Source organism: Microcaecilia unicolor, chromosome 3, assembly GCF_901765095.1.
Source record: "Microcaecilia unicolor chromosome 3, aMicUni1.1, whole genome shotgun sequence".
Lineage (NCBI taxonomy): Eukaryota > Metazoa > Chordata > Amphibia > Gymnophiona > Siphonopidae > Microcaecilia > Microcaecilia unicolor.
In genome coordinates this window covers 28,566,401-28,578,553 of record NC_044033.1, presented here as the reverse complement: position 1 = coordinate 28,578,553, position 12,153 = coordinate 28,566,401, and the positions used below count along the sequence as shown (strand labels likewise).

Below are 12,153 nucleotides of genomic sequence, written 5' to 3'. Positions count from 1 at the left end.
AAAAGGGAATTTCTGAGGTTTTTGCAACTACATTCAAAGCAGTTTACATATATTCAGGTACTTATTTTGTACCAGGAGCAATGAAGGGTTAAGTGACTTGCCCAGAGTCACAAGGAGCTGCAGTGGGAATTTAAAACATATTTGCACATGTAGATATGTTTTAAATCCATATTTTAAGGTTAGAGCAGTGGCCTGAAAACCAGGGGTGTATCTGCGTGGGGCCACAGGGGCCTGGGCCCCCGCAGATTTCGCCCTGGACCCCCCTACCGCCGTTAACCCTCCCCCGCCTACCGCCGTCAACCCTTTCCCCGCCTGCCACCGTCACCTACCCCCGAGGTCCGCTTCCTCCTGCCGGTTTTTAAAAATATTACTTCAGCTGGCGGGGGACCACAACCCCCACCAGCCCAGCCGAGGTCTTGTTTAAGTTCTTCATCCTCGTGCTGTGAAAGCTGCATCCTTCCAGTTGGTACAACGTGCTGCGACATCAGACTCCATCCAACTGGAAGGATGCAGCTTTCACAGCATGAGGATGAAGAACTTAAACAAGACCTCGGCTGGGCTAGCGGAGGTTGGGGTCTCCCGCCAGCTGAAGTAATATTTTTAAAAACCGGCAGGAGGAAGAGGACCTCGGGGGTAGGTGACGGCGGTAGGCGGGGAAAGGGTTGACGGCGGTAGGCGGGGAGGGTTAACAGCGGTAGGGGGGAAGGGTTGACGGGGGGCGGTGGCCGGGGGAGTTATAATGTGCCCCCTCACTCTAGCCCCTGCCCCCCCTACCGCCGAACCTCAGATACGCCCCTGCTGAAAACCAAGTAATCTTGGTTCAATTCCACTGCAGTTCCTTGTGATCTTAGGCAAGTAAATTATCTTTCTATGATCAGATACAACCTTAAATTGTAAGCCCTTCAGGGATAGAGAAATACCTACCGTACCCAAATGTAACTCCACTCGATTTACAACTGAAAAAGGTATGAACTTAAATCCAAAATCCCTACTTCCTCCCCTTTCCTTATAAAATAGATATGCAATGGTGTCTAAATAAGAAGATTCACACATATGCATACTAGGTAGAAAATTCCAGAATACTTCAAGAAAGTAAAAAGCATGTAGTTTGGTTACCTGTATCTGCCAGGTTCTCTGCTATATTCATTCATGATTTGACGGAAGCCACGAACCATGTCATGCATTCCAACTTGAGTGGTGGTATAGTCATGGAAAAGCTCCGAATAGGTCGTAATTGTGTCCTTTAAGAATAAAAAAATGCCACTGATAGACTTTTTAAAGCACATTCATGAATGTGAGCAGCAACATACAATATTTTCCTGGGGAAAATGGTAAAAATTGAAGGAATGGCCTATGATCAGGCAGTAGTCAATTTTAAAATAGCCCATTTCTACAAGTAAAGCAGTTTTCACTCATGGAAAGTGGGTATTTTAAAATTGCCCGTCCTGTGTGCAGGTAAAAATGCACAAATTATTCTTAGGGGTGCAATGGCACACAGATCTCTATTTTCAGAACTACATATGTGGGGTTTTGCTGGTAAAAATACTCACAGAAGAAAGTAGGCATGAACGTCAACAAGCACTAATGCCAATACCCATCAACTCTTGTATACTGCTAAATCCCCAAAAATGGGTTCAGTGTAATGTACAGCATAATACAATTTAAATCAACAAACCACCAAATATCAATACATAATCTTTGAAAAAAAAGCTAAATTTATCATTTATCAGATAAAAATGTTTTAAAGTATTTTACGAAAACCTAACTAATTCAATTCTGTTCCAATATGCTCTTTTGAGCAGGGACTGTCTTCTTCATGTTCAATTGTAAAGCGCTGCGTACGACTGGTAGCGCTATAGAAGTGATTTATAGTAGTATAGTAATAGTTAAAGGAACAGAATTCCAAAATGAAACCCACAGGGATTTTCAAAGGAAAAGAACATTGTACTTTCACCTTGAAAACTGATGCAGAAATGAAGGTAAAAAGTATAATACAGGCAGTGTCCCTTTCAGTACATATACTCCCTAATTCTGCAAAAGTTGCCAAAGAATTGCGTGTGCAAATTTGGGCGTGCTCAATGCAAGTTAATTAAATAAGCTAATTAGCACCAATAATTGGCTTTTTAACAAGCAATTAGTAGCACTAATTGAATTGAATTTTACTATGTAAACTTAGGCATGAGATCCACGCCTAAAATTTGTGTGTGATTTGAGAAAGGGGGCACAGATATGGGAAGGTCATGAGCGGAATGGAGGCATTCCTAAAATTAATGCACATTGTTATACAACAACGGGGATATTTGCCTAATGTAGACGCATAAATTTGCACTGCATTTCAGTTGGTGCAAATGGCCATGCCTAAAGATAAGCGTGATTCCTGAGCATAAGCGCTATTCTATAAACTATGTGTAACTTTTAAGCGCGGTTTATAGAATAGCGCTTTTTTTCTGCACCGATATTTCTGGCACCATATATAGAATCTAGCCTGCAAATATAGATAATTCTGCAGAAGAATGCAACATAAAGATTGCACAGAATTCCCCTCTTTTACAAAATTTCTACATTATGGGGATAATTCCAGCACTGGGCACCTGGTGGGCAGAAGCGGAGCCAAGTTGAGCCAGGTTGACGGCGCAGGGGGAGCAAGAGCGGACTTCCACCGGCGCCCAATTAGTGCTTATTATTGCTTGTTAAGTACTGTTATCAACGCCAATTAGCTTGCTAAGCCAATTAAGTTACGTACATTGTTATAGAATACGCCTGGATTCCGGCACGGATCTCTAGGTACATTATATAGAATCTGGGGGATGGCGACTAAAAATATCAGTGTCAAAAAATACCCATGTAAATGGTATTCTATAAGCCGTGCCTATAGTTCGGTGTGGTTTACAGACTACACACTTAAGCGGAGCATTGTGTGTAAATTTAGGCAGGCTGTTTTCACCATTGAAAATGTGGTGCAAATGCCAGCGCCTAAGTTTACACATGGAGCACCATTATTCTGTGATTACACATGTAACTTGAAACCACGCCCCCATTCTGCCCCGAAACGCCCATGACCCTCCCATTTCCATGCCCCCTTTTTTGGGTGCATGTAAATTTTAAGTGTGGATCCCATGCCTAACTTCATGCATGTTGGTCCCAAATCTAATTAGTGCCAATAATTCTATTAAATTGCACACACAAATCGGGAACACGCCTACATTTTCATGTGTAATTTGTGGTGACCTTTATAGAATTGGGGGATAGTGTGGCGGGAAATACGACATTTCATAGGAAAGAGGGAAAGAGAGATAGAGAAGTCCAAAGTAGCATCAACTGGAGCTGACCATCTGGTGGGCTCGAAGACGGTAGGGTTAGGGTTATAGGCATCGGTAAATAAAAAGGTTTTAAAACTAGATTTTAACTTGACAAAGGATTCTTCTAAGAGTACCATGGCGGAAAGAGCAATCCAGAGAGTGAGGCCGGATTCACTAAAGATTCTGGTATGAATAAAGTTGTAGCAAATGAATAAAGTTGTAGCAAATGGTGTGGAATGATGAGATCTCTCAGTAGTTGCTCTGGGATGAGCAAAGCATTCTAGATAGGGAGTAGGGAATAAGGCGGTGAGAAAGAGAATGGTATATTTTGTGTATTGGTGACAGTACTTTATAGAACTGCCCTCAGTGGGGATAATTTTATAAAGCTTTCCCACGTAGAAAAGGGCGTTTATAAAAATGCAGCACAGAAAAAGAATGTGCTTACTCATAAGTACATAAGTATTGCCACACTGAGACAGACCAAAGGTCCATCAAGCCCAGCATCCTGTTTGCAACATTGGCCAATCCAGGTCACAAATACCTGGCAAGATCCCAGAAAATCTCAATACATTTTATGCTGCTTATCCCAGAAAAAAGCAGTGGATTTTCCCCAAGTCAATTTAATAATGGTCTATGGACTTTTCCTTTACTACTACTACTACTACTACTTAGCATTTCTATAGCGCTGCCAGGGTTACGCAGCGCTGTACAAGTTTAAACACGGGGAGGGACAGTCCCTGCTCAAGAGAGCTTACAATCTAACGGTAATAGACTGCGCAGTCAGTGTAGGTAACAGGAATGGGGAAGGTGGTTAGGCGCCAAAAGCAAGGGAGAAGAGATGGGCCTTGAGTAAGGACTTGAAGATGGGCAGGGAGGGCGCATGGCGTATGGGCTCAGGAAGTCTGTTCCAGGCATAAGGTGCTGCGAGGCAGAAGGGGCGGAGTCTGGAGTTAGCGGTGGTGGAGAAGGGTACAGATAGGAGTGATTTGTCCTGAGAGCGGAGGTTACGGGTGGGAACATACGGGGAGAGGAGGGTAGAGAGGTAATGGGGGGCAGCAGATTGAGTGCACTTGAAGGTCAATAGAAGAAGCTTGAACTGTATACGGTAGTGGATTGGGAGCCAGTGAAGCGACTTAAGGAGGGGGGTGATATGAGAGTATCGGTTCACGCGGTAGATAAGACGTGCGGCGGAATTTTGGACAGATTGAAGGGGGGATAGGTGGCTAAGCGGGAGGCCAGCGAGGAGAAGGTTGCAATAGTCAAGACGAGAGGTAACGAGTGAGTGGACGAGGGTGCGGGTGGTCTGTTCAGAGAGGAAGGGGCGAATTTTGCTAATATTATAGAGGAAGAAGCGACAGGTCTTAGCTGTCTGTTGGATATGGGCAGAGAAGGAGAGGGAGGAATCGAAGATGACTCCGAGATTGCGTGCTGAAGAGACGGGGAGGATGAGGGTGTTGTCAACAGAGACGGAAAGTGGGGGAAGAGGAGAAGAGGGTTTGGGTGGAAAGATAAGGAGCTCAGTCTTTGCCATGTTCAGTTTCAGATGCCGGTTGGACATCCAGGCAGCGATGTCGGAAAGGCAGGCTGAAACTTTGGCCTGGGTTTCAACTGTGATGTCGGGAGTGGAGAGGTAAAGCTGGGTGTCATCGGCATAGAGATGGTACTGGAAACCATGACATGAGATCAACGAGCCAAGGGAAGAGGTGTATATCGAGAAGAGAAGCGGTCCAAGGACAGATCCTTGGGGAACCCCAACAGAGAGCGGGATGGGGGTGGAAGAGGAGCCATTAGAAGATACTCTGAAGGTGCGTTGGGAAAGATACGAGGAGAACCAGGAGAGGACGGAGCCCTGGAACCCAAATGAGGACAGTGTGTCAAGAAGTAAATTATGATTGACGGTGTCAAAGGCGGCGGATAGGTCGAGGAGGATGAGGATGGAGTAATGGCCTTTGGATTTGGCGAGGAACAGGTCATTGCAGACTTTAGAGAGTGCTGTTTCTGTCGAGTGTAGTGGGCGAAAGCCAGATTGAAGCGGGTCGAGGACAGCCTGAGAGGAGAGGAAGTCAAAGCAACGGCTGTGGACAGCACGCTCAAGTAATTTGGAGAGGAAGGGTAGAAGAGAAATGGGGCGGTAGTTGGAGGGACAGGTGGGGTCAAGTGATGGTTTTTTGAGAAGTGGTGTGACTACTGCGTGCTTGAAGGTGTCAGGGACAGTAGCAGTGGAGAGAGAGAGGTTGAGGATGTGACAGATTGAGGGGATAACTGTAGGAGAGATGTTGGTAAGCAGATTGGTGGGAATGGGATCCGAGGAACAGGTGGTGCACTTGGAGGAAGAAAGAAGGCGAGCAGTTTCCTCTTCGGTGATCTCAGGGAAGGAGGAAAAGGAGGCCGGGTTAGGTTGGTTGAGGGAGTGGGTTAAGAAGTCACAGGGAGGAGAAGGCTTGGAAGTGAATTCAAGGTTGATCTTCTGCACTTTATCGCGGAAGTGGTCAGCTAGTGATTGAGGAGAGAGTGAGGGAGGGGTGGGAGCGGAGGGTACTTTAAGTAGGGAGTTGAGAGTGGCAAAGAGGCGACGAGGGTTGGAGCCAAGAGAATTGGTTAATTGAGAATAATATTCCTGTTTGGCAAGGAATAGGGAGGATTGGAAGGAGGATAGCATGAATTTGTAATGGGTGAAGTCTGATAGGGTGCGAGATTTCCTCCAGAGTCGTTCAGCAGATCGGGTGCAGGAGCGAAGGTAACGGATGCAGGGGGTTAACCAGGGCTGCGGATTAGTGCGCTTAGTGGGGCGAGAGACAGATGGTGCTAGGGTATCCAGAGCGGTGGAGAGAGTTTCATTGTAGGTAGAGACAGCCGTGTCGACAGATTCAGAAGACGAGATGGAAGGGAAGAGATTGGAGATGTGGGAGGATAGGGTAGGGGGGTCGACAGCTTGGAGATTCCTGAAAGGCGTGGTTATAGTTGGGCGAGGTTGAGGGGGAGGGTGATGAAGTGTGAGGGTAATTAGGTGATGATCTGAGATAGGAAGGACTGAGGTGCAGAAATTGGAAGGTGAGCAGGAAGAGACGAGAACGAGGTCGAGACAATGGCCATCACGGTGAGTAGGGGTGGTAGAGCATAGTCGGAGGTTAAAGGAGGATATCAGAGTAAGGAATTTAGAAGCGTAGGCATTGGATGGGTTGTCAACGTGAATGTTAAAATCACCAAGAATGAGGGAAGGAGATGCGGGATCAAGAAAGACGGTGAGCCAAGCGTCGAAGTCAGTAAGGAATGAAGAGAGGGGTTTGTCAGGGGGGCGGTAGATGACTGCAACTCTGAGTGGTAATGGATGGAATAGCCGGATGGAGTGAGCTTCGAAGGACGAGAAGCAGTGAGACTGCGGTAGGAGGAGGGGTTGGAAACTACAGGAGGGTGAGAGAAGTAGCCCGACGCCTCCACCGCGGCCATCTGGGCGGGGAGTGTGGGAGAAGAGATAGCCTCCATGACAGAGGGCCGCGACTGAGGCAGAGTCGTCAGGGGAGAGCCAGGTTTCAGTTAGGGCGAGCAGTTGGAGGGAACGAGAGATGAAGAGATCGTGGGTGAAGGGCAGTTTGTTGCCGATCGAGTGGGCATTCCACAAGGCACATGAGAAGGGGAGGGAAGAGGGGGGGAGGAGGGGAATAGGGACGAGGTTGGAGACATCACGGAAGCGTTTGAATGGAAAGGAGGAGGACAGGTGGGGGGGGCCTGGATTAGGGTTAATGTCTCCCGCGGATAGCAGGAGGAGGAGCAAGAGAGTGCGGAGGAGGGTGGGGGAGGTCGGGCGACGAAGGCGACGAAGACGGGGTGCACATAGGAGGAATGGTGAAGGGTTAATGGTAGGAAGGAGATGTTGGAGATTAAGGGCTAGGAAGGAGGAGGGGGACAGGAGAGATGGTGAGGTGGTGAGGGATGCCGTAGCGGGCAGGATGGGAGGGAACACAGGAGGGCAATGGGTTCCAGCGGTAGACAGCGGTAAGGGGAGGGGAAAAAGATTAGGAAGGGACAGGGCAAGGAAGAAGATGTGGACAGGGGCCATAAGTAGTGGTTACAGTGTGACAGGTGTAAGTGTAGTGACAGAGCGAAGAGCCGGAGGCTTGGAATTGGTGGGATTGATGTACTGGAGAGTGGGTAAGTGCGTGGCTGGCAGGTTAGGAGGCAGGCAAGTGTGGCAGTGGCTGCAAGCTTGTAGGCGGGGTGAAGCAGGCTGGTGCGGATGGACAGGAACGAGCAGGGAGAGGCAGGTGGGCTGGAACAAGCAGTGAGGCAGGTAGGTTGACAAGTTAGCAGGTCAGCAGGTAAATCAGTGGGAGACAGGTTAGCGGGCGGGTTGGGGCATGCTGGTGCCGATGGATAGGAATGAGCAGGGAGACGCTGGAGAGCAGGTAAGTTAAGGGCTGACAAGTTAGCAGGCGGGCTGGAGCATACTGATGCAGGAGGACAGGAGTGAGCAGGGAGAAACTGGAGAGCAGGTATGTCAATGGCTGGTGAGTTAGCGGGCTAGTAAGCTAGTAGGCAAGTAAGTCAATGGCTGACAAGCTAGCAGGTTGGCTGGAGCAGCTGGTGCGGATGAATAGGAACGAGCATGGAGAAGCTGGAGCAGGCAGTCTGGAGCAGATGGACTGAGACAGGCAGGGAGAAGCTGGTTCAGGTGGATTGGAACACGCTGGAGCAGATGAGCTGGAGCAGGCAGGCTGGAGCAGGTACTGCTTTAGGAAGCTGTCCAGACCCTTTTTAAACCCCACTAAGCTAAACGCCTCTTACATTATTTGTATGGAAGCATTCCTCAGGATAAAGTTTGGGCAGAGCAGAGATGGAGTCCAGTGTGCATATGTATTTTCCAAAATTCGTAGTGCATTTTTACACTTTGCACATATCTTTACCTTTTTAAGAGCAGGTATAAATTTGTGCGTGGAAGTGGCTTGGAGATGGCAGTCAGAAGACGTAAGCACAATGAACAAATACTTATTCAGTCAGATTAAAATTTAAATCAAGCGTGAATAGTTCAATCAAATATCCAGTTCAATTCCAGATGTATATGCCGGATGCACGCCTAAGCCCTATTCTAGAACTATGTGCCTTTATTTTTATATATTTATTACAACATTTATTATTCTGCACTATCTTGCAAATTCTAGGTGGAGCAACATCCACAGATACACAAACAAATAGAATAACATCATAAAACAGAAATACAAACATAATACAAAAGAAACAATCAATCGTCAATCACATTATCATTAGCAGAAATAATAGTGGGCATACCTATGTGTGGGCTTTGGGTGGAGCATACGTGCTATACAAACTTATGTACATAACATCCTGCCAGCTCTATGGCTGGAATTTATGTTTGTGCCTAAGAACCTGTCTACCTGGTTCTACTAGCATTCAATAAAGGAAAACAGGCACCAACTTTTCTTTATATAATATGCACCAATGGTAGAAACAACATGGCTTCTCACACACTCCTTCAAGTGCTTTATTATTACAGGTGAACAGAGGTTATTATGAGGGCTGGCTTAAGGGACTGAGGCGCCTTGAGCCAACGTTTGCATCAGCGCCCCCCCACACACACACAACACACATACCACACACACAATTCCTTTCCAGCCAGCCCACCCACATTTTGGCTCCCTGAGAACAAATTTGGGAACAACAAAATGGTTGTCTTCAGTATTTATATGGTTTTTACTTTGTCTTTTAAAAGCCGAGGATTTTTTGAGAGGAAAATACAGAATTATTTATTTTCTGAATACAATTTTAAATAAGTGCATTCTTCTCTGTAGTTATAAAATATTCTCTAGTACTGGAAAGAAACTTACCGGGCTTTGTGATTTATTTACTTGAGGCTCATCCCTAAGAGTTTCTGCTTCTAGCAGAAATTTCGTAGCATCAACTCTTAATCCGTCAACTCCTTTGCCAAGCCAGAATTTGATAACTTCCTAAACACACACACACACAAAAAGACAGATACAGTAAATTATGTCATTAGTTATAACAATTTCCTATATAGCGGTATGTTTGTGGAAGAATCTCAGAGGAAATCATAGTGGCAACTGGTGCATAGCTACAGATTGTATTACGGAACATTTTTCAAAGGAGACATACTGGGGAGAAGGATCACACAGTCAAACGTGGACCATTGTTTCCATATAAAAGATCACCTGACAAGGCAGGCTGCTTGGGATAATGGATATCTGTAAGCTTCTACCCGCAAGACATAGGCGGTCAGTGGCCCAACTGTTTGGGGAGGCTAAAGGGGGCGGGTTAGGGGGTGGAGCCAGGGGCAGAGCTTATATCCATAATTGTCTGATAACACACAGAAAAAATAAATAAATAAAATAATCACAATTAATACCTTTTATTACATTTAGATATTAGATATGTAACATATGTCAAAGAATAAAGTGGTTGCTCAAAGCATATTCTAACCACAATCGCTCAACTGCAAAACACTGTGCACAACTTTGTGCAAAAACACACTCAGAACCTTACTGTACCATAAATATTACACTGGGCAGAACCTAATACACCAATATACCACCCATACGGAAAATGCAGACCGTCAGCAATATGAAACAAGGGATCATATCATCACAATTCTCATGTAGAGCCACAAAACACCCTAATTCATGTTTAATGTGGGATAAAATGCCATATATAAGTAAATAAATATAAACTTTTAATGTTGAGCACCTGATTCTCAAAGTGGACATATTCCAAACACTATAATGAAAATAAAATGATCTTTTCTACCTTTGTTGTCTGGTGACTTTTTCTGATCATGCTGGCCCAGTATCTGCTGCTATCTGTCCTCAGTGCAGGTCAGGAAGTCATCCTCGTTAAATATCTCCCTGGCAACCCAGGACACCTCCAGCCAACCCCCCCCCCCGCTCTCCCAGCAGTAAGGTAAACAAACCATAAACCAATTTCTACAACTGGACAAGGCTAGAGGGCTTTCACTGCAGCTCCTGCTGTGAGGATGGAGGTAAATCAACAATTTAAAACCATCAGAGCACAGCAGGGGAGGCTTAGCCTGTCCAAGCCTCTTATACCGGGCGCCTATGCCGCAAGTCTTTCTCCCTCTACTTAGTCCTCCCTACAGTCATGATCTTATGAACTAATAGGATTTCCTGTTCAAAAATACGTGAGATGGGTGTCCATGCGCTGAGGATGACCAGCATGAACAGTCATTTTACAAACTGGAACACCCAGTGCTTGTAAATCTACATGCAGGGTTTTATGCCATGTTTTTCTTGGTGTAAATGGAGGCACATAGTTTTAGGGATATCAATTAACCATATCTAATATAATAATTTGCTATGTGAACGTTCTAAAGTGTCTCACTGGGATCGTAACCACCTGCTGACGTCACTGGCCAGCAGTAGAACCCTGCTTGCCTGACGTCAGCAGGGGGTTACGATCCCAGTGAGAGACGTGTGTTGAAGAACAGCGGGAGCAGGCAGAGATGTCCCTACATGCACGTCGCCCCCCCTCCAAAATCGCCAACCCCCCTCTGCTACCCTCCCCTCCCCCTCTTACCGGGGTCCCAGCGGCAGCAGTGAAGAGCCTCGCGAGTCTGCTGCCTTCCCTTCTCTTCGCTCTCAGCTCTGACTCTGGTCCCGCCCTCATTTCCTGTTTCTGCAAGGGAGGGACCAGAGTCAGAGCTGAGAGCGAAGAGAAGAGAAGGCAGCAGACTCGCGAGGCTCTTCACTGCTGCCACTGGGACCCCAGTAAGAGGGGGGAGGGGAGGGGAGCAGATGGGGGGTGGCGATTTTGGAGGGGGGCGACGTGCACGTAGGGGGATGGGTGGGGCCAGTGTCGGGGAGGGAAGGGCCGCAGGTGGAGGCATCGCCAGCTCCAAGGCCCCCTGCCTGCCCTCCCAGTTCCAAGGCCCCATGCCCTTCCAGCTCCAAGGGCCCCCCTCCGTCCCTCCCTCCCAGACAGCTCGAAGGCCTCCCAGCCAGCTCAAAGGCCCCCTTCTGTCCCTCCCTCCCAGCTCCAAGGCCCCCCTCCTTCCCTGCCAGCTGCAAGGCCCAGGGCCCTCTGTCCCTCCCTCCCAGCTCCAAGGGCCCTCCGTCCCTCCCTCCCAGCCCTAACCTCTTTAGCCTTTCCTCATATGGGAGGAGCTCCATCCCTTTTATCATTTTGGTTGTTCTTCTTTGAACCTTTTCTAATTCCTCTATATCATTTTTGAGATATGGCAACCAGAATTGAACGTTGCTCCATGGAGTGATACAGAGGCATTATAATATTCTTGGTTTTATTTTGCATCCCTTTCCTAATAATTCCTAGCATCCTGTTTGCTTTTTTGGCCGCTGCCACACACTTCCCTTATTTCCTCCCCCTCTGCCAGCATCTCCTTCAAGTAATTTCTCATTTTATTGAAGTCAGCATGTTGAAATCCAGGATTTTGAGTTTCATGTGACTGGACTCTACCTTTGCTTTTGCATCAAACCACACCATGTGACTATCACTGCCGCCCATGTAGGCATCTACCTGGACATTAGGCACAGGTTCGTCATTTATGAATACTGCAACCAGTATTGACCCTTCCCTGGTGAGTTCTGCCACCATTCATTTGAGCAAAAACCCTTGTAAGGCATCCACAATGTTTTTACTCCTTACCAGATTTGAAGATGGAATTTTATGTAATTTTCCTTATAAACGGCTTTGAATGGCACATTGTCCAAAAGAAGCATTACATACATTCTTATAAATAAATTTAGAAGTCTGTTTACTAAAGTGCAGTAAATGCAAAGTACATGTTAAATGACGTAATTAAAGTGTTGTAGGTGCAAAGTCTGTGCAGTAGCTATTGAAGATGTGACTAGCA

The 12,153-nt window shown here is 46.7% G+C and overlaps 1 protein-coding gene across 1 annotated transcript in view; it reads right to left on the bottom strand.

Annotated features, from left to right (window-relative positions):
* The window catches only part of SLC3A1 (solute carrier family 3 member 1), a 73,336-nt gene that overhangs the window by 22,825 nt on the left and 38,358 nt on the right, over positions 1–12,153 (bottom strand). Inside the window, 2 exon segments of the mRNA XM_030195803.1 lie at positions 1,117–1,241; positions 9,140–9,259. Coding sequence (XP_030051663.1) covers positions 1,117–1,241; positions 9,140–9,259 — 245 coding nt within the window.